At 34.1% G+C, this 26,514-nt stretch overlaps 1 protein-coding gene across 1 annotated transcript in view; it reads right to left on the minus strand.

Moving 5' to 3' along the window:
* Positions 1-26,514, minus strand: part of LOC107592529 (CUB and sushi domain-containing protein 3-like) — a 309,662-nt gene that overhangs the window by 176,929 nt on the left and 106,219 nt on the right. Inside the window, exons 8-16 of the mRNA XM_016282061.1 lie at positions 24,968-25,045; positions 22,318-22,405; positions 20,642-20,766; positions 19,961-20,082; positions 13,595-13,698; positions 9,281-9,285; positions 7,157-7,483; positions 5,888-6,082; positions 4,954-5,088 (exon numbers count right to left, since the gene is read on the minus strand). Coding sequence (XP_016137547.1) covers positions 4,954-5,088; positions 5,888-6,082; positions 7,157-7,483; positions 9,281-9,285; positions 13,595-13,698; positions 19,961-20,082; positions 20,642-20,766; positions 22,318-22,405; positions 24,968-25,045 — 1,179 coding nt within the window. The remainder of the gene's footprint in view (positions 1-4,953; positions 5,089-5,887; positions 6,083-7,156; positions 7,484-9,280; positions 9,286-13,594; positions 13,699-19,960; positions 20,083-20,641; positions 20,767-22,317; positions 22,406-24,967; positions 25,046-26,514) is intronic.

Consider the following 26,514-nt stretch of genomic DNA (forward strand, 5'->3'; position numbering starts at 1 on the left):
AAAAAAAAAACAGATCAAAGAAAAGAGATATTACAACGTGAAATGTGTTTCTATCCACACACACAAACACATCCACAGCTCATTACCCATGGCTGCCCAACTGTTCCTCATTGACCGCCTCTTTTAATGAGAAGTCACAGGCGCAGCCAGTGTTCACGCTGCTGTTTATTGATGGGATCAAACCGCTTTGTGATGTGCGAATAAACACAGCTCTGCTGCAGTGAGCTTGCTTTAATGGAATAGTTGAGCTAATAATGAAAATACGGTCATTTGCTCACCCTCATGTTGTTCCAAACCTGTATGGCTTTCTGTCTTCAGTAAAGTAACACCTTTTACATAACGACCTAGTTTCTCTCTTCCAAGCAATGAAAGCATGTGTAATAATAATAATCAGGGGCTGAAAGCTCCAAAAGTTACATAAAAAGTACCATAAAATTATCATTTTAATTATTATAAATCAAAAAGTCACTCTTAAAACTTGTGCACCATATTCCAAGTCCTTTAAAAACATGTTAGCATTCTGTAACACAGACAGACAGACAGACAGATAGTAGGGTTGTAACGATACACTTATTTGTATTGAACCATTCGGTACGGTACGCATTACAAACCGAACGATTCATTGGACTAATCCTATTACATTTGGAAAATAAAATAAAGTGTGTGAAATATGTTTTCAGTGCCACTGTGCTCAACAAGGCAGCTCAAACGACGTAACAGCCTCCAAAGAAAAACACACTGCTCCAGAGTCAGGCATAGGCTGGACTAGATCGTTCTTTGCAATATGGCTAGTAACTAGGGCTGGACAATAATTTAATATAAATATATATGACAATATATATATTTTTTTTCAATAACCGTGATATGATTTTTAAACATTTCCGATATTTCAATACGCGTTACCGGTGTTTTCCATACATTGATTTATTTGTGGCATTTGACTTCGTTGAATAAACATGAGCACTGCATGTTTCAAAACCAAAACGCAGCGCAGGTATTTAATAATAATAATAATAATAATAATAATAAAACACTGTTACTACCGCTCCAGAAGCGCCTCCTGCTGGCAGAGAATGGCAACATGTTTTTGTTGTTGCTCACCATTTGTTTTTGTTTTCTGCAGAAACTCTGAGCACTTTTCATATTCTTTATCCTGGCTGAAGCACTTTCTTTCAATGTTATAGTTTAAACAAATTAATATTATTAAGGTGAGCCTAGTGTAAGTGTCACACTATGAGCCAGTGACACAAGGTAAGGATGCAAACAGAAGGGTTTATTGACAATTCGGAGAGCAAGTTGATGACAGGTGAGTATGAGAAGATAGAGAGTTATTGGGTTCTTAGCTCTGGGTAATTAGTTGGTATCCTTAGCAGGTATCCGGGGAGGATGAGAACGGGATCGGAGAAGACCAGGATCACTGGAGCTTCTAGGGGTAAGTAAAGAACAGGTCAGACACAGGCAGGAGTCAGGCTAACTTCAAGCTGGTGAACGGTAGAGCGGACAGTGAGGCAGTGAGAGGAGTGCAGGGATATAGTGCACTTAATGAGTCTCTGCAGGTGCGGGTGATCAGTACTCAGGTGATTGCGATCTGATGTGTGTCGGGGCTGGTGACTGAGGTGACGTAGGCGCGTTTCCATTACCCTTCAAATTGCAGTGTGCAGTGTGGCTCTGATATGGTCACTGAAGCTGATTAAGGCCACTCAATGCTTGCGTTTATGTTTCTATACAGTCTATGGTTTATTTCAGCCGCGCCACGCACGTTTCTGAAGCGGCTCTCTTTGCTGCTTCTGTAAAGATACACGCATAAGCCTCCTTTGAATAAATATAGCCAAAATCCGTCAAAATCCCACCAAAATCCGTTACCATGACTTATCGCGAGAGGCAAAAGTTTACGTTTTAGCCGCATAACATTGGTCGATGGAAACGCCGTCATTTCGCAATACTTTTTTATCGACATTCAGAAAATATCGCCAAAGGTTTGCGCAAATCTGTAATGGAAACGCGACAAGGCAGAGACTCCCTGACAGAGTCTTACATTTATTTGACAGTGATTTCACATTTTTTTGTTTGTATGAAGGCTAAATAAATATAAAATGTGAACATTAATTTATTTATGCCGTTTTTTTCCCTAAAATATTATATAGTTTTATAGGAGGTGGTTTCATAGACTTGGCAAAGTAATTTTTTCAAAAGTTTGTAGGTACAGACATCTGTTGTGGGCATTCTTGGCAGTTTGAGGTTTTTTAAAATATTGTTCTTATCAATATCAGAATTATGGAACTAGACGAAAACAAGGAGATAAACACACTCTACAAACTATCCCCGCAGCATTTAGGAAGGCATTTCCAACTGATTCAAACAGGGCAAAACAAATCACCGTAACAAATCATGATTAAAACATTTTTTAAATCAAGGAAATTTCTCTGGCATTTCTTTCCTTTTGCTGTATTGAAAACGTACCGAACCGTGAATTTTGTGAACCGTTACACCCCTAATAGACAGACAGACAGACAGACAGACAGACAGACAGACAGACAGACAGATAGATAGATAGATAGATAGATAGATAGATAGATAGATAGATAGATAGACAGATAGACAGATAGATAGATAGATAGATAGATAGATAGATAGATAGATAGATAGATAGATAGATAGATAGATAAACAGTACATTCTGAGTAAAGGGGTAAAGTTTCAGTGAATATAAATATATTTTATTATACATACATATGAACACCGCATTAAATATGTAAAAAAAGTATAAATGCTTTTAATTTAGTCTATATACTGAAAAAGGCTAAAAATTTAGTTTAGTATTATATACTGGTGGATCAGTTAAATTAAATAATGAATTTCAGTCGGTTTTTCAAACAAATCATATGACTTAGGATGCTTTAAAATAATGAACCAGCCACATACAGTACCCTACTTTTATGATATCTTTAATTCTTTCTTCTTTTTTTTTTTGGTCCACATTCTCATTAATTTCATAGAAAAGAGCAGCCAGCGCATTTATCACATAATCTCTTTTTGCATTTTACAGAAGAAAGTCCAACAGGAAAAAACGTATATGCTGTAATTATGAAACAACATGAAAGCAACATATTTGTACTAGACAAGTGTGAAATTACTGTGGATAAAAAATTATATGTAGATTTACACAAACTGAGAAGGCCAAAACGTGTGAAAAATCAGAGTAATAATGCAAACTCTTGTTTGATGCAGGCGAGTAATATTTTCTAATCAGAGCTGGTGTTTACAGAATGTTTTTCGCCATTTTCCTTTGTCTTTTGTACTGTTGATACAACAACTCTGATATTACGTGGCACTAAACCACTTTTCTACGAGTTCAAGGAATGCAATTTAGATAATTCGACAATCTTTCCAAAAAACATCCAAAGGCTACTCAAAGGCCAGCGCTTCCTGAGCTCAGCTTTGATAACTTTATTCCACAGAAAAGATTAGAGGACAAAAACACTTTTGAAACCTACCTTCACATTTGGGGATCAAACCACTCCACATCACCTTTCCCGCCTCCAGTTCACACACAATAGTATCCGAGCCTTGCGTCTTTATGAAGCCCTCCTCACACACCACTGAGATGGAGCTTCCCAGCTGGAAATTATTACCAAAGCGCTTGGCATTCATAGGCACTCCGGGATCTGGGCACTCATTGTGTCCAAACGCTGAACAAATAACATCAAAGCAAAGAGCTTGTTACTTGCAACGTGACTTACTTAATGAAATGGAAAGGAAAGAGCGAATGCATAATGGAATATCAAACTGTAGGAAACAGAGGATTGTGGGTAAACACTAGGGTCCTGTATGTCATCGCACAAGCATTTGAGGATTATTTTAGCTGAGCTAATGGTGTGATGTTCAGCGAACAGGATTAAGTTGCTTGATGCTGGTGGATAAATGGCTTATGAATTAAATTGAGGAAAATATGTCCTTCCATATGTCCTACTTGACGGCTGTTCGGAATCTGATTGAAGAGAAGACAATGCTTCACATGCCAAAAATGTTGTTAGCAAACACTAAATTTTTTAAGAATATTAATTATTTTTGCCAACCATTACACTTTTTTAGTTTACTGTAGCATACTGTCTGTGTGTGTGTGTGTGTGTGTGTGTGTGTCTGTCTATAGTTTACTAAACCTATTAAAAATCATTTTCAGTAATTAAAATAATGTTTAAATTAAAAAAACTAAAGAAATAGTAAATACAAAACATAAACAACTAAAATAAAATGCATAAATGTCGCATTGGTAAATAATTGAAATTTACTTTTTTTTTATTCAACTTTTAGTAACTGAAATGAAGTTTAAGTTGAAAGGCTATTTCATTTATTCACAATCTAAAACTGAAATGAAAAAAGCTATATAGAAATATTAAAAACCAACTCAAATTAAACTAAAATGGAAAAATTTAAACACATTAAATATAATAAAAATGCTATAAACGTATATACATAATACTAAAATAAAATTGTAACATTTTGTATTCATGTTGTGACTTATTTTCAAAAACATTTATGATAACAATATGAAAAAAAAAAACAAATACAGCTAAAATATTATGCATAGTATGCTAGCATGCTGAAAAATCTGCTTTCAATCACAAGAATAAATTACATTTTAAAATATATTCAAATAGACAACAGTTATTTTAAACTGCAAAAATATGACTGTTTTTACTTTATTTATTCAGAACACAATCTTTACCGCTACATGAAACGCATTCAAAAGAGAAGCACTCACTGCTGTACGTGATGTTAAATCCTCGGCCGGACATCGAGTGGTCGGCCTGGAACTCCAGTTGGAGGATGTTGGAGTTGCTGGTGAGGTGCGAAGGCACTTCCGCCCCAGAGAAGCGTCCCAACACCACAGCGTCCACCAACTCCCCGTCCCTCACAGTCAGGAAGTCATAGGGAGGCTCCAGGTCGAAGTCATTGAAGGCCAGATGGATGCGGCTGCCTGGTTCTGCAATGATCAGCCAGACACAGTTGAGGTTGTTGCCGTAACCCTCGGGATAGTCCGGAGACAGGACGGTGCCCATGGCCGCCGTGAAGTTGGACATACAGGGAACTAAGAGAGGGAGGAGATGCTGATCAGTTATGTGAAGGTCAAAAGCAGCAAAGACTAATCTAAATTCATTTTAAAGACATCCAATTTGGCTAAAACCTCATAGCTGCAAGTTAAGGCAAGAAACCACAAGCAAAACCACAGTTTTTTTCATGCACTGGTCAATTTAGAAATTCTGGGCCGATTTGCTTTCATAATGTTTCTTTTTTCAGACTAGTAGCCAGAAAACATCCAAACTACACATTTAAGTGTTTATTTTATTACACTTTATCTGTAGATTTCAATTATGAGACATATCTTTGAAGGCCGTTTACTCTAAATGAGTTTTTTTGTTTAGTTTTTTAGTGCAGTGAGCCACAAATCTCCATATAGTCTCCATTCGGTGATTAAAATAAAGATAAAATAATACAAAATCTAAATAACAGAAAAGTCAACTTAAATTTATTTTTTAATTACAGACGTTGCCTTTGCAACTAATTGAAATAGGTTTAAGTTGAAGGACTATTTATTCAATTTAATTACTAAAAATAAAACTGAAATTATATAAGCCGTTAAAAACAATGTAAAATCACATAAGCACATATCAAAATTCCTAAAATTAAATTGAAAAAGTTACAACAACTCTGATATTACGTGGCACTAAACCACTTTTCTACGAGTTCAAGGAATGCAATTTAGATAATTCGACAATCTTTCCAAAAAACATCCAAAGGCTACTCAAAGGCCAGCGCTTCCTGAGCTCAGCTTTGATAACTTTATTCCACAGAAAAGATTAGAGGACAAAAACACTTTTGAAACCTACCTTCACATTTGGGGATCAAACCACTCCACATCACCTTTCCCGCCTCCAGTTCACACACAATAGTATCCGAGCCTTGCGTCTTTATGAAGCCCTCCTCACACACCACTGAGATGGAGCTTCCCAGCTGGAAATTATTACCAAAGCGCTTGGCATTCATAGGCACTCCGGGATCCGGGCACTCATTGTGTCCAAACGCTGAACAAATAACATCAAAGCAGAGAGCTTGTTACTTGCAACGTGACTTACTTAATGAAATGGAAAGGAAAGAGCGAATGCATAATGGAATATCAAACTGTAGGAAACAGAGGATTGTGGGTAAACACTAGGGTCCTGTACGTTGTCGCACAGGCATTTGAGGATTATTTTTTGATGAGCTAATGGCATGATGTTCAGCGAACAGGATTAAGTTGTTTGATGCTGGTGGATAAATGGCTTATGAATTAAATTGAGGAAAATATGTCCTTCCATATGTCCTACTTGACGGCTGTTCGGAATCTGATTGAAGAGAAGACAATGCTTCACATGCCAAAAATGTTGTTAGCAAACACTAAATTTTTTAAGAATATTAATTATTTTTGCCAACCATTACACTTTTTTAGTTTACTGTAGCATACTGTCTGTGTGTGTGTGTGTGTGTGTGTGTGTGTCTGTCTATAGTTTACTAAACCTATTAAAAATCATTTTCAGTAATTAAAATAATGTTTAAATTAAAAAAACTAAAGAAATAGTAAATACAAAACATAAACAACTAAAATAAAATGCATAAATGTCGCATTGGTAAATAATTGAAATTTCCTTTTTTTTTATTCAACTTTTAGTAACTGAAATGAAGTTTAAGTTGAAAGGCTATTTCATTTATTCACAATCTAAAACTGAAATGAAAAAAGCTATATAGAAATATTAAAAACCAACTCAAATTAAACTAAAATGGAAAAATTTAAACACATTAAATATAATAAAAATGCTATAAACGTATATACATAATACTAAAATAAAATTGTAACATTTTGTATTCATGTTGTGACTTATTTTCAAAAACATTTATGATAACAATATGAAAAAAAAAAACAAATACAGCTAAAATATTATGCATAGTATGCTAGCATGCTGAAAAATCTGCTTTCAATCACAAGAATAAATTACACTTTAAAATATATTCAAATAGACAACAGTTATTTTAAACTGCAAAAATATGACTGTTTTTACTTTATTTATTCAGAACACAATCTTTACCGCTACATGAAACGCATTCAAAAGAGAAGCACTCACTGCTGTACGTGATGTTAAATCCTCGGCCGGACATCGAGTGGTCGGCCTGGAACTCCAGTTGGAGGATGTTGGAGTTGCTGGTGAGGTGCGAAGGCACTTCCGCCCCAGAGAAGCGTCCCAACACCACAGCGTCCACCAACTCCCCGTCCCTCACAGTCAGGAAGTCATAGGGAGGCTCCAGGTCGAAGTCATTGAAGGCCAGATGGATGCGGCTGCCTGGTTCTGCAATGATCAGCCAGACACAGTTGAGGTTGTTGCCGTAACCCTCGGGATAGTCCGGAGACAGGACGGTGCCCATGGCCGCCGTGAAGTTGGACATACAGGGAACTAAGAGAGGGAGGAGATGCTGATCAGTTATGTGAAGGTCAAAAGCAGCAAAGACTAATCTAAATTCATTTTAAAGACATCCAATTTGGCTAAAACCTCATAGCTGCAAGTTAAGGCAAGAAACCACAAGCAAAACCACAGTTTTTTTCATGCACTGGTCAATTTAGAAATTCTGGGCCGATTTGCTTTCATAATGTTTCTTTTTTCAGACTAGTAGCCAGAAAACATCCAAACTACACATTTAAGTGTTTATTTTATTACACTTTATCTGTAGATTTCAATTATGAGACATATCTTTGAAGGCCGTTTACTCTAAATGAGTTTTTTGTTTAGTTTTTTAGTGCAGTGAGCCACAAATCTCCATATAGTCTCCATTCGGTGATTAAAATAAAGATAAAATAATACAAAATCTAAATAACAGAAAAGTCAACTTAAATTTATTTTTTAATTACAGACGTTGCCTTTGCAACTAATTGAAATAGGTTTAAGTTGAAGGACTATTTATTCAATTTAATTACTAAAAATAAAACTGAAATTATATAAGCCGTTAAAAACAATGTAAAATCACATAAGCACATATCAAAATTCCTAAAATTAAATTGAAAAAGTGAAAATGAATAATAATAAATAAATATTATAACAGTATATAATACTAAACATATATTTTTTTTTTTTGCCTAGAAATTTCATTTACAATACATATCTTTAAACTCATTCTCAAAATGAGTTTTTTTTCTCATGCAGCAAGCCAGAAATCTGTTTCAGTAGCATATAAAGTCCTTATGGTTTTATTCTATATTCTGTTTTAGTCTTTTGTATATGGTATTTCTTGTTTGTTTCCTTTGCTTTGTTTGTACTTTTATTGTGCGGTGTCCTAGAGTGCTGACAAAGGCGCCTGTAAATAAAATGTATTATTATTATTATATTCTGATAAATGGTACAGAGAGGTTTGTTCATATATTATTCGCCTGATTTATATCTTATATTTTATACATATATTTTAATAAAAATATCCACTTCAGCAGCACTTCCACTAAACTTTACTGTTTTATTCCTATCTATATTCTGATGGGTTTTAGAGAAGGGTTTGTTCATATATCATTCGCCTGATTTCTATAACATTTTATGCATATGCTTTTTTTTCTGGCTACTGACAGCATTTTCTTATTTATGGAGTGATAATAATAGAGCCTCTGTAAAACCTTCAACTCGAATATGTCAACAAAGTAAAACAAGTACCTGGCTTTACCCAATGTTCAGATTTCTGTTCTGGAATTGTTTGCAAATGAGTGCATATTTAATCAGATAATGCCTTATTTGCATATTTAAACATATCATTTCAGAACCAGTAATAGAAAACAATTGTCTTAATCAACTGGGGTAAGTATGGTGATATCTGTAAGTGAATGTTTTACCCTATTCACCTGCAGTGTCTTGCCTTAAGCAATAACTAACACACTGACGTGTGACAGCAGGGTTGCGGATGGAAAAGATGCTGCACCTGTTTCCTTCAGGGATTATTGTATTGTAATGGAAGCAGTAATTGTATAAAACTACATTGTGCAGGGCACACTGGGAATTTTAAAACTCTTGAAATGGTCTTGCTCTTTGGTGCTGTTTACTTGTTGGGCTCCCAGAGAATTGTCATCTTATCATCTGCCAGAGCGCAGCTGTCCTTTCGAGTCTGTTAGCCATATTTAACAGCGCGGCGGTTGTTTTGTTTACACACACCGACATAAAACACGGTTTTAATTAGTCCGACCTCTCGACATCATTTCATTTAGACATGTGTCTCACCGACTCTGAGAGATGCAAAGGGTCGTCAGAGCTCATCACCGTAATGAGCTAGCGAGGATGGATGGATGGAGAACTGTGGTCTTAAATTACTTCCTGAACGCACAAGGCCTAATGTACCTGAAGAGAGCTAAACGTTAGTATTTCCCATTCATCTTAGTCGCAGCTGGCAGGAAAATTACATCATGGCAACATGAATTGGCGACATGTCCATGTTATGATCACTTAAATGCACTTCACACAGTAATTATGACTTCCGAGCTCTTAAGAACTTTATAGAAGGACTTGTGCTGGCTTTCAAGCCTTGTCAGAATGATAGTATTTACAGTATAATGGCAAAAATGTCACGATTAGCAATGGAAAACTCTGAATTAACTTTGAGCGATTTTATTTTTTCTTTTCTTTAACTTTAATATATGATATCATGGAATTGTTAGTGGCACATATCCAGAAAACATTTTGAATGCCAAATTGTAGAATAGTTTGTTTATTTATTTGTTTGTTTTTTGAAAGAAATTAATACTTTTTTGGCAAAGATGCATTACATATATCAAAAGTGACAGTAAAGATTATAATATTACAAAAGATTTCTATTTCAAATAAAGTCTATTCTTTTGAACTTTATATCCATCAAAAGTCGATTTTTCTTAAAGAATATAAAAACAAAAATAAATTAACATACATAAACATATATAAGCAATTTAAAACAGCCCAAATGTTTTCAGCATTGATAATAATCAGAAATGTTTCTTGAGCAGCAAATCAGTATATTAGAAGCATTTCTGAAGGATCATGTGACACTGAAGACGAGTAATGATGCTAAAAATTCAGCTTTGAATAAATTATATTTAAAATATATTCAAAGAGAAAACCGATATTTAAAATCTTGATATTTCCAACATTGCTGTTTTACTGTATATTTGATCAAATAAAGCCTTGGAGAGAATAACAGTTTTTACAAATTTAAAAATGTCGTTCAATTTATTTATTATTTTTTTTTTTTAATTATCCACCTCAAACGTTACTGTAAAAAATACCATAACATTCATAATGGTAATGTCCAAAAAATTATATTAAAACATAATACATGGTAGATTATTCTACCTTCCAAATGGTATTGATCATCATAATTAAGTTTTAATTGTGAGTGTTAACCGCATAATTAGCTTGTAAATCGTTAATGAAGAATAGTGGTCGTGCTCGGCAGAAAATACTACTCACTTAGCCAGTTAATGAAGCACCAGGCTTGTGTGATAAGACAACATTTCCCATCATTCTCTGTGGCAGTATGAGAACGATGAAATATATAAAGCATCTATTACACACTTAATGCACATCCTTTGCTCTTCATTCTGTTGCATTAGCACTCCAAATGCTTCCAGTCTGAGAGAAAGAAAAATTAAATTGCCCAAAGCACCCATTTTTATTCTGACTAAAATAACACAAATCACATCATAATTACGACTTTCGAAGAAAGAACTTCCCAGCCAGACTTAACTGAAGGATCGATCTATCTATCTATCTATCTATCTATCTATCTATCTATCTATCTATCTATCTATCTATCTATCTATCTATCTATCTATCTATCTATCTATCTATCTATCTATCTCTCTGTCTGTCTATCTCTCTGTCTATCTCTCTGTCTGTCTTTCTGTCTGCCTGCCTGCCTGCCTGTCTGTCTGCCTGCCTGCCTGTCTCTGTCTCTGTCTGTCTCTCTGTCCGTCCATCCATCCATCTATCTATCTATCTATCTATCTATCTATCTATCTATCTATCTATCTATCTACAGAAGACTACTGTAGCGGTGCCATGCTATAATAAAGCTGTCAGATGCCAATACTATGGTATTCTGATATGTGCTATAGTACTGAATGATTACTATATTTATATAGTGCTATGGGGTCGGTAAAATATTTTGAAATAAATGTCTACACCAAAATGGCATTTATTTGAAAAAAAACAAAAAACAGTAAAACAGTAATATTATGAAATATTATTACAATTTAAAAGAACTGTTTTCTATGATGCAAAGCTGAATTCTCAGTATCATTACTCCAGCCAGTGTCACATGATTATTCTAATATGCTAATTTGCTGCTCAACAAACCTTTATTATTAGTACATTATCAATCTTGAAAACAGTTGAGCTGCTTAATCATTTTTAAATGAACAGCATTTATTTGAAATATTTCGCAACAATGTAAAAATCACAGTCAGGATTATAGTCAGTTTTAGTTTAGTTTTTCTGTGTTTACTCTTTTCCCGCCTGCCTAATTTCCTAGTTAGTTTCCTCATCTGTTAATTAGTCCCACACACCTGTTTCTGTTCTCCCTGATTACTCTCTCTGTGTATTTATGCTCAGAGTTTCCTTAGTTCTGTTGTCTGGTATCATTTACAGATACTTTTATGTTGATGTGTATGATTTCTGTTATTTTCTCCCGGACTATTAAAGTATTTTTAATGCTATTCCTGTATCGCAAGTGGTTAATATAACCGTCAACATGGTACATGTCCAAAAACAGGGTAATATGATGGTACTTTTTAATATTTGACTGTACTTGGGGTTTAAATTATATTGTCAGGTATATCACCATGGTAGCATCCAAAAATCCCATAGTACCATGACAAAATATAGTATAGTATTACCATGATATGGGTCTAAAAACACCATATTAGAATGGTATACGCTAATACGTCTGTTACAGACTGTGTAAATAAAGCATAATAAAATACTAAGCTAATTTGACTAGCACAAACGTGAAGAAAGGCATTAATTGAGCTTTACAATATGTATTAGTGTTCTGATTAGTGAGTCTTTTGTCCTTGAGGAATGCTCTGTGAGTGCTCAATGGATCGCAGCTGGAACAGAGCCAGCCAAATGCACCAGAAAGCAGCACAGACCGTCACCAAAGTGTGTCTACCCAAGATAGCCGGAGACATACGGCTGACGGCGAGAAGAGGTGGACTGGAAAAACATGTTTGTGAGGGAGGAAAAATACAGCCGGAGGATTTGTGCCTGTGCGGTTTTTATGGTTTTGTGACCTTCATGATGTTGAAACGGATAACTGCTGCAAAGCTGAACAAAATGCAAGATAAAAGAAAGGGAAAAAAAGCCGCTGTAGTCTATTAAAGTTGGATATCTTAAGGGGGGGGGAGATCAGAATTGTCCTTGTTCTTTCAAAAAGAAAAGAAATCAAATGTAGTATGCAGATATACACCGGAAATGAGTGGCATGCCACAACTTGTATAACTTCAGCAGCACAACAAAATGGGAAGATGTGAGAAAAGAGACATTATGGCCCCTATAAAATAGTCTAGCTGCAAGCTAATAGTTAATGTTAATTATTCAAGACTTCAAAAAAATAATTGATTGTCTTCCGGCTAAAATATTCTTAAAAGAAGAAATATTTACTTTACTATTTACCAAATTGCATAAGATATTAAGACATTGAATTAAGTTTATTTTTCTTACCTCATTAGCAAACAGTTCTTGCTGTAAGCATGAACTTCATACAATTAAATGAAGTTTACAATCAATTTACTGATGGGAAAGGAAAAATATGCTGAGGTCAAGGTCTTACTTTCTGATCTTAATAGCCTTTGCATATTTTAAGCATATTTGGTTTCTCAGGTAAATTGATCTTGATTTAAGGATGTTCAAGGGATTTTTAATTGGAAAACAAGATACTGATTGAGTATCTTGCAATACAGTAAACACTCCTGACACACAACTTCAGAATGACACTAAATCTGACACTTGTGTGACAGTTTGCTGTGAAATGTTTTTGTTATATATCTGTTTGTGCGTGGTAAATGGTTAGTAAAACTAATTGTGACTTGTTGGTGTAAGAAAAAGTTAAATGAAAAAAAGATAGTATTGCCACTTTAAAATATTCTAGACGAAAGTCAACGGTCAATGCTAATTACTCAAGACTACAAAAATCATTTGAACATGTTTTCCACTGAAAATATCCAAACTTTCTGAAAAGAAAACATTTACTTGAGAAGCCAAATTGCATAAGATATTAATTAAGACCTTGAATTAAGTTTATTTTTCTTTCTCTTTTGGCAAATAGTTCTCATTCCAAGCATGAATTTAATTACATTTAGTGAGGTTTACAAACTATTTGCTGACGGGGAAGGGAAAATATACAGAGATCAATCTCATAATTTCTTGCATCTAAATAGCCTTCACATATCTTAAGCATATTTTGTTTCTCAAGTAAATTGATCTCGATTTAAAGATGCTTCTGGAAAACAAGATTGAGCTGTTTTTGCAGTGCAATACAGAAAACAGCTTAACTCTGGATCTTACACTTGTATGATTGTTTTCGAGTCGCCAACCTCTCCACCGTCTCCGACAGTCAACGTATCGTATCCCAGCTCCAGGTCGAACTCTTCGAAATTGATTTGAATAACCTGCGACGGGAACAAAATCACTGAATTAGCGTTAGAAGTCTTTGTAATGGAACGCCACTCGAATCAATGAAGCACCTTGACCGGAGGGATTTCTCCATATGCTCTGTGTTACGGAGAATGAGTAGTGTGCATTTCACACCGTCTTAATTAAGTTTCTCAGTACTTCAGACATCATCAAATATAAATGATACACACTATTCTCAATAAATATGATATTCATGAGCTCACTGGGGCCAGCACTTGGCTGCAGCATATGTCGCCTGTATATTTCACTTCATTTGTTCGTACCCTCTGCGGGCCCCATTGAACCGCGGCGCTATAAGCGAAAAAATTCAGCGCGGGCAATGCATCAATTATCCAGAAAATCATTTGCACAGTCCAATGAATGTTGAGGGTAAAACAAATTTCCGAGAGTGCTTTCAATCAGTGGCTCAAGCTCGCAAGTAAACATTGGAGAGACGTGCTCCACTCGTTCAGTGTTATTTCAAACGCTCACTTGTACATTAACAACGTCCTGTTTGCATAATCACCCCCCGGTGCGCGTTTGGAGACACCGGGGAGCTGCCGCTGCTCACATCTAGCTAGACACCATGAATACCAGCCTTCTGGCACGTTAATGGCACACTGAGGAACGAAGCATGCACTTAAGGTATATGGGTGCTTCTTCAACGGCTGCCACAACTGTTTCTCGTGGGCTGATTTTTATTAACGCTAACAGATTTCAAGTTGGCTTCTCTTTGGTAAATGAAGGTCACATTAAAGTCTTGGAAAGTTTTCACCATGCCGTCTTGATGCTTTTCAACCGCTTCTCTTTTATGTTGTCCCAGAACTAGACTTTTAAATATTAAAATATGAAAAATAAATTACAAAATATGAAAAAAACATGAATCTGTACATATTTCATAAAACTTTGATCCAAACAAAGAACTAAAAACAAATCATTACAATATGCACACTGCAAGGTTCCGGGTCTCTAAGGCTCCAAGGCTGCATTTATTTGATCCTTTACTTGATCAAAAACAGCAATAATGTTAAATACCATTACAATTCAAAATTAGTCTTTTCTATTTGAATGCATTTTAAAATGTAATTTAAAACTGTAATTATGTGATGGTAGAGGCTGCATTTATTTGATTAAAAATACAGTAAAAACACTAATATTCTACAATATTTTTACAGCTTAAAAGAACTGCTTTTCATTTGAATATATTGTAAAATGTAATTTATTCCTGTGATGCAATGCTGAATTTTCAACTCCAGTCTTCAGTGTCACATGATCTTCCAGAAATCATTCTAAAGGCTTGTTCACACCGGGACGAATATCGCGCACGATTATCGCCGACGTTTAACGCCTCGTGACTAAACAAAGGGCGCAAATGTTAGTGTGCACACCGATGCGCAAAACGCCAGGCGTAAAAGCGTCATTTTTTAAAAAACGCCTCGGGCTCGTTTTTTTTGGTTTTGACGCGCCGCGTTAAAAACTGGCCAACCAATGAGATTGGTGCTTTTGTTCACGTGCCTGGAGCTGCTGAAGTTACAGTAAAACATGACTTGGTGGCGCTCAAGCACAAAACGGTCTTGCCGAGCACACATTGATACCTAACGACGAAGAGGAAGTAAGTAGACCAAGAAGATGCATCGAGGAAAGATGAATGTAGAGCTGCTGGTCTCATTGGTGTCTGAACACAAAGAGCTTTATGACAAACGCGACAGCGACAACAAAAATCTCGAGTTGTTATAGAGAGGAATTGCAGATCAAATAGGATTCGATGTGTACCGGGGTATTTCTGTTTTTCATTAAGCACCATCTAATGTCAGGGAGTGAATTTGTCCGTTCACTCGGCTCATCGCCTGCGAAAATCGCTTGGGTTTGAACACAAAAGACACGTCGAAAAACGTCGGCAATAAGCGCGTGAAATAATCGTCCCGGTGTGTACGAGGCTTAAGATGCTGATTTGCTGCTCAAGAAACATTTCTTATATTATCAATGTTCAATGTTTTTGTGGAAGCCGTGATACACTTTTTTAGGATTGTTTGATTAATATAAAGTTCAAAAGAACAGCATTTATTTGAAATAGAATATTTTAGTAACACTATGAAATGTTTTACTGTCAGTTTTGATCAGTTTAATGCACCTTTGCTGACTAAAATTAATTTCTTTAAAAACTGAACCCTAAATGTTTGAACATTAGTAAACATATTTCATAACATTTAAAAGACTTCAAGTCATTGCACTATGCACTGTATTGCATGAAAATAATATAAAACCTTTTCAATAAACATTTTCAAACTATTATATAATATTAAGAATAATATGTAATTGTATTTATGATATATAAAATGCTATGAAATTAGCCATACAAAGGAGGCAATTTATTACAAAAAAAAAGTAATTTGCATCACAGAATGTACTCAAAACCCAATACATAAATTGAGATGCGATGGAAATGGCATTTTAGTGTAAATGTCCATTATTTATTTTTTTTTAAATGGCAGAATTCTCCTATAAGATGATGTTTAAACACCCGCACCTTGTTGAAGAATCATCCATATATGCACGCACAGCTTAGAGGCGGTCCACATGTGCAAAAAAATCGTCTTACAGCACTTACACTGATATTATTAGTGATTTGCTAATGAACACAATCAGGCAACCATAAGAAAGTCCTGCTTCGTCCCTTTAAGTTCATATATTAACTTCATTTATTGTGTTAACACAATAATAATGCCAATGAGCTGCCCATGGGTCTCTAATAATGGGTCTGCGGAAAACGCAATCAAATTTGAACTTTGCAATTCTGTCAGGCGAAGATAAATGAGGTAATAATGTTATGTGTGTTAGGGCTCATTTGCATTTCTCACCAGAGGAAAGCTCAGATTTAGCAGCAATTGAGGACACGAATCAGCTATTTGCTGGTTGTTAATGGCCTGGCATAAAATGGGTACAAAAAAATGGAAAACCTACACCTGAAATGTGCCGTTTGCGGCAAGAGCTCATGGAAAGAGAAACTGTTGACTCACAAAACCTACTGTAAATTGCATATCTTTCATTTATATAACAGAAGATGATGTTTTCTAATCTGACTTGCACAATGAAGCACAAGAGTCAGGAGAGCAATGTGAGGTATTGATAACTCATCAGGAACCGCTCGCAACAGCAGGTTTCAACAGTGCAAAAAGAAAAGAAAAAAAAACTCTCGAAAACAAACACATTACACCACTGTAAATCCATTTGAAAAACTGACCAAAATACCTTATTTACACCTATTGTTAATGTTGTAAATAAATAATATTGAAAAACAAGACAAAATGGTAGAATCATGGTGGAATAATTAGTTTATAATAAAAAAAAAAAATAATAATAATATGCCATTTTTAGATACAGACTAGCTCATAAAAAAAGCCTTTGGTTTGTTTTAAGAAAATAAAATAGAAAATACTACATTAAATCAGATTTTTAATTTTTTTGCTAAATTAATATTACATGCATATTTACATATTTTACATATTTATGCATTCATTCATTCGTTCTTTGCTAAATTAACCCTCTGAGGTCATTATTTCGCAGAAAAAAAATCATATTTAAGCAAGTAAAAGAGAAATGGCAGGTTTTAAAAGCATCTTAAACTCAATCATACTGGAAAAAAAAAAAGAAATTACATTACAATAAATGCATTTTTTTTTTAAACATGGTTTTAAATACCAAAACCCCCTACTTACTACAGCTGCTGTTAGTATTGTAAAACGTTTTTAATGACTCATTTTGGAACTGCATGATTTTTAAGATTTAGCAGCAATTGAGGACACGAATCAGCTATTTGCTGGTTGTTAATGGCCTGGCATAAAATGGGTACAAAAAAATGGAAAACCTACACCTGAAATGTGCCGTTTGCGGCAAGAGCTCATGGAAAGAGAAACTGTTGACTCACAAAACCTACTGTAAATTGCATATCTTTCATTTATATAACAGAAGATGATGTTTTCTAATCTGACTTGCACAATGAAGCACAAGAGTCAGGAGAGCAATGTGAGGTATTGATAACTCATCAGGAACCGCTCGCAACAGCAGGTTTCAACAGTGCAAAAAGAAAAGAAAAAAAAACTCTCGAAAACAAACACATTACACCACTGTAAATCCATTTGAAAAACTGACCAAAATACCTTATTTACACCTATTGTTAATGTTGTAAATAAATAATATTGAAAAACAAGACAAAATGGTAGAATCATGGTGGAATAATTAGTTTATAATAAAAAAAATAAATAATAATAATATGCCATTTTTAGATACAGACTAGCTCATAAAAAAAGCCTTTGGTTTGTTTTAAGAAAATAAAATAGAAAATACTACATTAAATCAGATTTTTAATTTTTTTGCTAAATTAATATTACATGCATATTTACATATTTTACATATTTATGCATTCATTCATTCGTTCTTTGCTAAATTAACCCTCTGAGGTCATTATTTCGCAGAAAAAAAATCATATTTAAGCAAGTAAAAGAGAAATGGCAGGTTTTAAAAGCATCTTAAACTCAATCATACTGGAAAAAAAAAAAGAAATTACATTACAATAAATGCATTTTTTTTTTTAAACATGGTTTTAAATACCAAAACCCCCTACTTACTACAGCTGCTGTTAGTATTGTAAAACGTTTTTAATGACTCATTTTGGAACTGCATGATTTTTAATAAATGTCACTTTTAGACATTACATTTTGACATTTATTAAAAAAAAACCTGTGGTTTGATTTAAGAATATAGACTAAAATAGAAAATATATAATTAAATCGCTCAATTCTGCTAAATTAATATTACATTTATTTTTTAATTAACATTTTTGTGAAATCATAATAATAAAATAATTTGGCAAAAATAATTACATGACTTCAAAACCATAAAAAACCTGACCAATGCCAAAACACCTTATTTACTATGTTAATGTTGTAAATAAATAATATTGAAAAACAAGACAAAATGGTAGAATCATGGTGGAATAATTAGTTTATAATAAAAAAAATAAATAATAATAATATGCCATTTTTAGATACAGACTAGCTCATAAAAAAAGCCTTTGGTTTGTTTTAAGAAAATAAAATAGAAAATACTACATTAAATCAGATTTTTAATTTTTTTGCTAAATTAATATTACATGCATATTTACATATTTTACATATTTATGCATTCATTCATTCGTTCTTTGCTAAATTAACCCTCTGAGGTCATTATTTCGCAGAAAAAAAATCATATTTAAGCAAGTAAAAGAGAAATGGCAGGTTTTAAAAGTGCAAAAGATAAGCATCTTAAACTCAATCATACTGGAAAAAAAAAAAGAAATTACATTACAATAAATGCATTTTTTTTTTAAACATGGTTTTAAATACCAAAACCCCCTACTTACTACAGCTGCTGTTAGTATTGTAAAACGTTTTTAATGACTCATTTTGGAACTGCATGATTTTTAATAAATGTCACTTTTAGACATTACATTTTGACATTTATTAAAAAAAAACCTGTGGTTTGATTTAAGAATATAGACTAAAATAGAAAATATATAATTAAATCGCTCAATTCTGCTAAATTAATATTACATTTATTTTTTAATTAACATTTTTGTGAAATCATAATAATAAAATAATTTGGCAAAAATAATTACATGACTTCAAAACCATAAAAAACCTGACCAATGCCAAAACACCTTATTTACTACAGCTATTGTTAGTATTGTAAAACATTTCAAATCATCTGTTTTATAACAAAAGTTTTATTAAATAAGGCTTTTTCAGGTTTAAAATACTGACATTTTCATTTTAAAATACTTTGATTTGATTTTGATTTAGATAAAACCGAAAATATAACATTAAATGTGCATTTTTTGACAAATTAATATTACATAAGGTGTAAATTAATATTTTAATAAAGTAATATGAAGTCAAATCTTAATATTTTTCGCAAATAAAATAGAAATGGCAGGTTTCAACAGTGTAACCCTAAAGAAAAGCATCTTAAAAACAGAGCTAAACAATCATCCTAAAAAAGAGCATTTAAATCACTGGGAATGGTTTTAAAAAACTGACCATGGTTTTAAATTAATAAAACTACTGTTAGCATTGGAAAACAATAAAAAAAATTATAGAGCCATACTCGAACTACTTTTTATTAAATATGTCATTTGAAGATATAAGATACTGACATGCTCATAAAAAGTGTTGTGTTTGAGTCAGATATGGAGCGATGTGTGTGTGCAGGTTATTGTTGTACCTTATTGGGGTTACTGGCGGTGATAATCCAAACACACTGTGAGTTACTCTCATACTGGATGGGGAAATTAGGCGATGTAAACGTTCCCGAAGGGCCGAAGAGGTTCATCCCACATGTTTTCGCTGCAAAACACAGAAATACAGAGAAGTAGTCATTTATAATGAATTATAGAAGACTAACACACACACACACACACACACACACAAAAGGTTTTGTGAACAGAAGTTCTGCACTAGTAAACTTTAAATGAATAGTTTCTTCAAAAGAAGATTTTCTTTCTGAATTTATTCACACAAAAAAATAAGATGTACAAGCTGCATTTTTCCTATATAATAAAAGTAATTTACTGTCAAGCTTCAAAAATAACAAGAAAAGCACTCTAAAATGCACAAGGTTTGGACATCATTAGTTCACATGAATCATGTTGCACTTAGCAGTAAATAACTATCCACTTTTGTTGTATGAAAAATGGGTTTTTGCAGAAGGACATACTACAGTTTTGGAACAACAGGAAGTCAATTTTCATATTTGAGTGAAATTTTCTTTTAAAACTCTGCTGTAATCAGTACCAAGAATCAACGGTATTGACGGTATTGAATTGTGGGATTCTGAGACATCAGTAGATCAGATGTCTGGTCTAATCCGGCTCAGAGCAGGGTTTATTGAACGCAATAGTCTAACCTTTACAGATGGGTCTGTGGTCACTCCAGGCCGCGAACACCTCGGCGACCCTCTGACACGTGATGCTCTTGGATCCCTGAAGCACGTGGTCCCCGTCGCAGGTGAAATGAACCGTTGCACTGATGCTGCCGTGTTGAAGAGAGAACAAACACGAAAGCCAGAGAATCAATGAAGGAAATCTCCTCGAGCGCCTCCCATGCGTGCTGACAGATTGATCAGCGCTGCGTGTATCGGCCTCATGTCAGAGCAAATGTCAAGTAGGAATATAATCAGGGATTTCATTGCTGCTGAAACACCTAGGCATTAGCCATCCTTCAGGAAATGTTCCCATTACTTTTTGTTTCCATTGCTAATTTTGTCCCCACGTTTGCAAACATATGTACGTAAACTACGTAATTTATTCTTTTTTAATGTTTTGTTGAATGGTCATTGCGACTGTTATCAGAATGTCACAGTGTCAGTAATACTTTACAATAAGATTACATGTAACATCATGAGTATTTATGCTGAACTAATATTAAATCAATCAATCAATCAATAAATAAATGTAATTCATTTTTTAATTTTGCTAAATATTTGTAATAAAACAAACAAAAAAACAATATAAGCAAACAAAATACATATGTGCATACATGTTGATAAAATATATAATTTTTGCTAATATAATACAATTGATATATTTAACTTAGTTTGCAAAAATGTATATTTGATATAATTAATATTTGATTTTTTTTAAATATGTATACATATATAGTTACATAATATATGTAATTAATATTTGAGAAAATAAAACATTAACATTTTTTTATTTTTGCTAAAATTGATATACTTCATAGTCATAGAGAATAGAAAATAAATGTGTCGGTTTTGCTGAAATAATATTACATTAATATTTAAATAATTAAAAATATATTGAAATAATATTCAAGCAAAGCAAAATATTAATATTTAACCAAATAAAAAAGAAAATATAACATTAAATGTGTAATGTTAAAGCAAATTAAATGTATAAATTAATTTCATTACGTAATTAAATTATTTTTGCTAAATATTTAGAAAAAAAATATGTCAGCAAATAAAATATTATATATTTGCATATATCTTAATAAAATATCACGTTATTTTCACTAATTTCATAAAAATTATATCTATCCTAATATTTTGCAAACATTATTAATATCTTACAAAATACAAAAATAAAATATTATTTCTATCATCAAAATATCATTTTTGCTGATTTATTATAAATTACTTACAATTAAATTAATTAATTAAAAGTTCATATTAATTCATATTTAATATTCAATTAATATTTTGCTAAAAGAACATTTAAGCAAAGCAAAATATTAATATCTAAGCAAATAAAATAGACTATAACATTGAACGTGTAATGTAATGAGAACATCTCAAAGCAAACTCAGTGCTAATTGTTGTTTCATTCATTTTGGATACTTTACTGTTTACATTTCAGTTTCAACTTGTAAATGAGTTAAGAATCTGTTAAATATTTCTGTTTATAAGCTATCGAAACAGTAAAAGATCATATTAAACTATACGTGCATTGCCTAATTAATATTCATGAGCTATACTATCAAAACTGCATGACATCACAACTGCCCCATCAATCTCTTCAAACAAAACTGCATCCATGTGTGCCGTGTGGACAGTCTGTCTACCTGTAATCGGTGCCAATGCGTTTGCCGTTCTCCGGTTCCCCGGGGTCCGGGCAGAAGTTGGAGACCTGCTTGACCATCCCTTCATTCACTGTGGGAGAAGAAACAGCATATGGAGACATCAGACTTCATCACCTGTGATCACGCTCTGCATAACACAGCCTCGGTTATCACACATCAACTTTCATCCTCAATCAAAAGAGAAGTTGGCGCAATATCTCGTCCATAAATAGATGTTAGCTTGTGATAATTACCGCAGGAGGCGACGTTATGCGGATAATTTAAGGGAAGCGTTTAGAAAGGGGTGTTTGGCAGCAGACCGGGGTCCTGAATAAGACCCGATAATTCACTCGTAACTCATATTTCCGAATGCGTGATGCAGACACTGTGAAATAGAGGCTCATAAAAATTCTATCCAGTTGTAATTAAGTGTTTGGAGCGCTACATTGTCGAGGGTGAAATGAATCATTCGGCGTTTCATTACGACGCCGGTGCACGTGGAGCCATAAAAAAAGGACTTGTTCACTTTCGCAGCGTGCACAAATCATTTCCATAGATAGCAATCGGGCATTGTGTGGCTCGGGTCTGTATCCAGGTTAGGCCGGTTGTTTGGATGGCCAGTAATTAAACTCAGTTGGAGTGAAATCCAACCACCTGTGTGCTCTCTGAAGCCGCTCGCTTCACAGATTTCACATTCTCTTCCGAGGAGCTTCTGTGGGTGAGGGACCTGTAAGTCAAGCTAAGCTCAATTAATCAAAATGCAGATTTCTGTTTCGTTGGATGCTCTAATTTCCTTTGATCCATTTGCTAAATGGCAAGCGAGAGGATTACAAATATGTAGCATTGTTCGTGCTTTATGAATCATGGGCTTTGAAGGTGTAGATGCGAAATCACCGGCGGAATAACATCTACGGAATATTAAACAATTAACGGGGATGCACATCTGAAAGAAATTAAGCAGTGAAGAGCTTTTTATGATATTAGAGCAACAGTATTAACAGTCATAATTACACATGACATGCAGCAGCACTGGAGAGCAGATCTTAAAGCTGCTTGGTTTCTACTTGAACAAGCCTACATAATGAGTTACACAGCAGAAAATTGGTAAAAAAAAAAAAAAAGCTATATTTGGGGGGCGGGTTTGGTACTAGAACCATGGTATACCATGAGAAAGCCAAATAAACATTGGTTGTTTATGGTTGTTAAGGTATATTCTCACAAAAAATTGTTGCAATCTGTCACATTAACAGGGTCAATTCACCCAAATATGAAAATACTCTCATCATTTGCTAGTAAATTGCCAAACAGTTGCCGGTAGCCATTGACTTCCATAGTTTAGGGAAAAAATACTATAGAAGTCAATGGTTACCAGCAACTGTTTGATTACCAACATTCTTCAAAATATCTTTTTTTCTGCTCAACATAAGAAAAACGATCATATTTTGGAACAACTTGAGGGTGAATAAGTAAAGACAGAATTTACATTTTTGGGTGAACTATCCCTTCAAAAAAATCTTTTTTGATATGCATGTGTTCATCCGATCTGGATTTAGATTCTCATACTGTATAAAACAAGATTTCAGTCATACTAACCATTACTATAATTGTTATTTGAAGTACCATGTAAGCATCTGAGACAAGACATAACATTAGGAGTGTGCGATATACCGGTAGACATGATAAACTGGACTATTATTATATCGCAGTTATGCCCCTATGACATTTCCATGCTGCGCCGACAAAAAAAGCTGTGTTTTTAAGCACTATGGTTTAAAAACAAGTTAAAAATGTAACTGTTCAAGCAAAATAAGCAGCGAAAATTTTGCTGTGTGCCAGTGTGCGCTTAAACTGTCTCTAAAACATGTACACACATAAAGCCACTTTCAATATTATAATGCATAGCATGAGGACTGAACTGAGTTCTTTTGGCGTCTTATTGGGCTCAAATGGTCAAACACACACTTCTGTGCCAAAATGCTCATATTTGCAAGTATCCTCATAAACACAGTCACTCATGTCTTAAGTGAAAGTAAATATTTGAGAAAGAAAACACATATGTGTCTGTATAGTAGATTAGTGCATTCAGTCGTAAAGTGACAGCAGCTTAAACCTGGTGCTGTCTTTGTCAATAATGTTCATTTAACAACAAATGAGAGAAAACCTCTCGTTGCTATTGACTGAATCACTTTTGTAACTTTAATAGTAATAAATCTTTATTTAATTTACACAGTGAGAACTATGCAGTGTTTTTAGTATTTCTTGTTTCTAGTGCTTGAAGTTTTCCCACATAGGTCTGTTTCATTTGTGTCTGTTCTATTAGAGTTTTTTGTCCTATTGCCTGTATTTAATTTGTTTGTTCTTATTTTATCACTGACTGTTTTAAGTTTGAGAGGATTTTTATGATGGTATTAGTTTTTCTGATACTAAGAGTATTTTAAATTTCATAATACATCAAAACTTTACTTTAAGCAAAAATATCTAGTATATAGTGATATATACTGTTATTGTGAAATAAACTGACTCATATCATGATATAAGATCTTATCACCCACCCCTACATAATAGCACTGTTCATTTGTAAAAATGCATTCAGAAAAACACTTTTCAGTGACTGTGTGTATTTAATTTTACAAAGAGAAAGAACCACACTTACTTATTGAAAATTTACTTGTGTTGTCTTTTCCAGGTAATAATTTCACTCCTCTTGATTTAAAATCTCCCGATCGTTTCACTGCTCAGCAAAAGAAAACAAACAAAATTAGGCACATTTTCATTCTGTGTATGTGAGCTTTAAAAGTCCTGCTGCAAAATTATGTGAGTGACAGTTTATCTAATAAAGTTACTTAATTAAAAAACTCATTATCAAAATGTGACAAAATGGTTCCGTTGAGTCATGTACTGTGTGAAAATACAATTCTCTTATTTTTTGTTTACTCTCATGCTTTGCTCCTATTCTAGTTCTGGAATTCATCTCTTAGATTTGCTTCCAATCAAATTAATTGAAAATAACTTGTGGATCATGCTTTGATTCAACTTTTGACAGGTCATCTTCCGTTCCTCATTATAAGATAAAGTAATTTATTGTAATTATCAGCTGATTAAGATTAACAAGGTGATTAAAGATTTTTCGGATATTGCAGCCTGCATGTAAAAACAGGGTGAATCCCATAATAGAGGTCTGGGTCATACTACGGCCCAAAATCTAAAGAACAAAAATAAAATTAAGAATTCTAGTGCAGTTTAAGTAGGGGGAAAGACTAGTTAGAGGGAATACATTATCAAAACAAAAGTCAAGAACACTGAATATACCGTGCCTTGCGAAAGTATTCATTCATCCTTCTTTTTCACGTTTAGTTATGTTGCTGCCTTATGCTAAATTGCTTTAAATTACTTTTTTTCCACAGCAATCTATACTCCACACACCATAATGGTAGAGCAAAAAACAGGTTTTTAAAATCTTTACTACACTTCGAGTGAAGTTAATCTGTGGCTAATTCAATTGAATGGGTATGATTTGGAAATGCGGACACCTCTTAATAAAAGGTCTAACAGCTGATAATCCATACAGAGCAAAAACCAAGCCCTGAGGTCAAAAGAACTGCCTGTAGAGCTTAGAGACAGGATTGCGTCAAGCCACACATCTGGGGAAGAGTTCAGGAAAAAAAATTCTGCTTCATTGAAGGTTCACAGAAGCATATAGTCTCTGTTACCCTTAATGGAAGATGTTTGAAACAACCAGGACTCTTCCTAGAGCTGGCCTCCCGACCAAACTGAGCCACTGATGGTGAAGGGCTTTGGTTAGAGTGGTGACCAAGAACCTGATGGTCACTCTAGTTGAGCTCCATGATCATATATGCAGATGGGAGAAAACTACAGAAGGACAAACACCACTGCAACACTCCATCGTTTGGGCTTTATTGGCGGTGTGGCAAGACTCAATCCTCTCTTCAGTGTAGACACATGAAAACACACTTAGAAATAGCAAAAAAGCAACTAAAGGACCCTCAGACTGTGAGAAATAATATTCTCTGGTCTGATGAACCTCAATTCCAAGCATCTTGTTTGAAGGAAACCAGGCACTACTCATCACCTGCAGAGTACCATCCCAAAAATAAAGTGTGCTGGTAGCAGCCTCGTGCTGTGGGGCTGTTTTTCAGCGGCAGGGACTGAGGAACTCGTCAGAGTAGAAGAAAAGCTCAA

Source organism: Sinocyclocheilus grahami, unplaced genomic scaffold (genome assembly GCF_001515645.1).
Source record: "Sinocyclocheilus grahami isolate Dianchi unplaced genomic scaffold, SAMN03320097.WGS_v1.1 scaffold153.1, whole genome shotgun sequence".
Taxonomy (NCBI): Eukaryota; Metazoa; Chordata; class Actinopteri; order Cypriniformes; family Cyprinidae; genus Sinocyclocheilus; species Sinocyclocheilus grahami.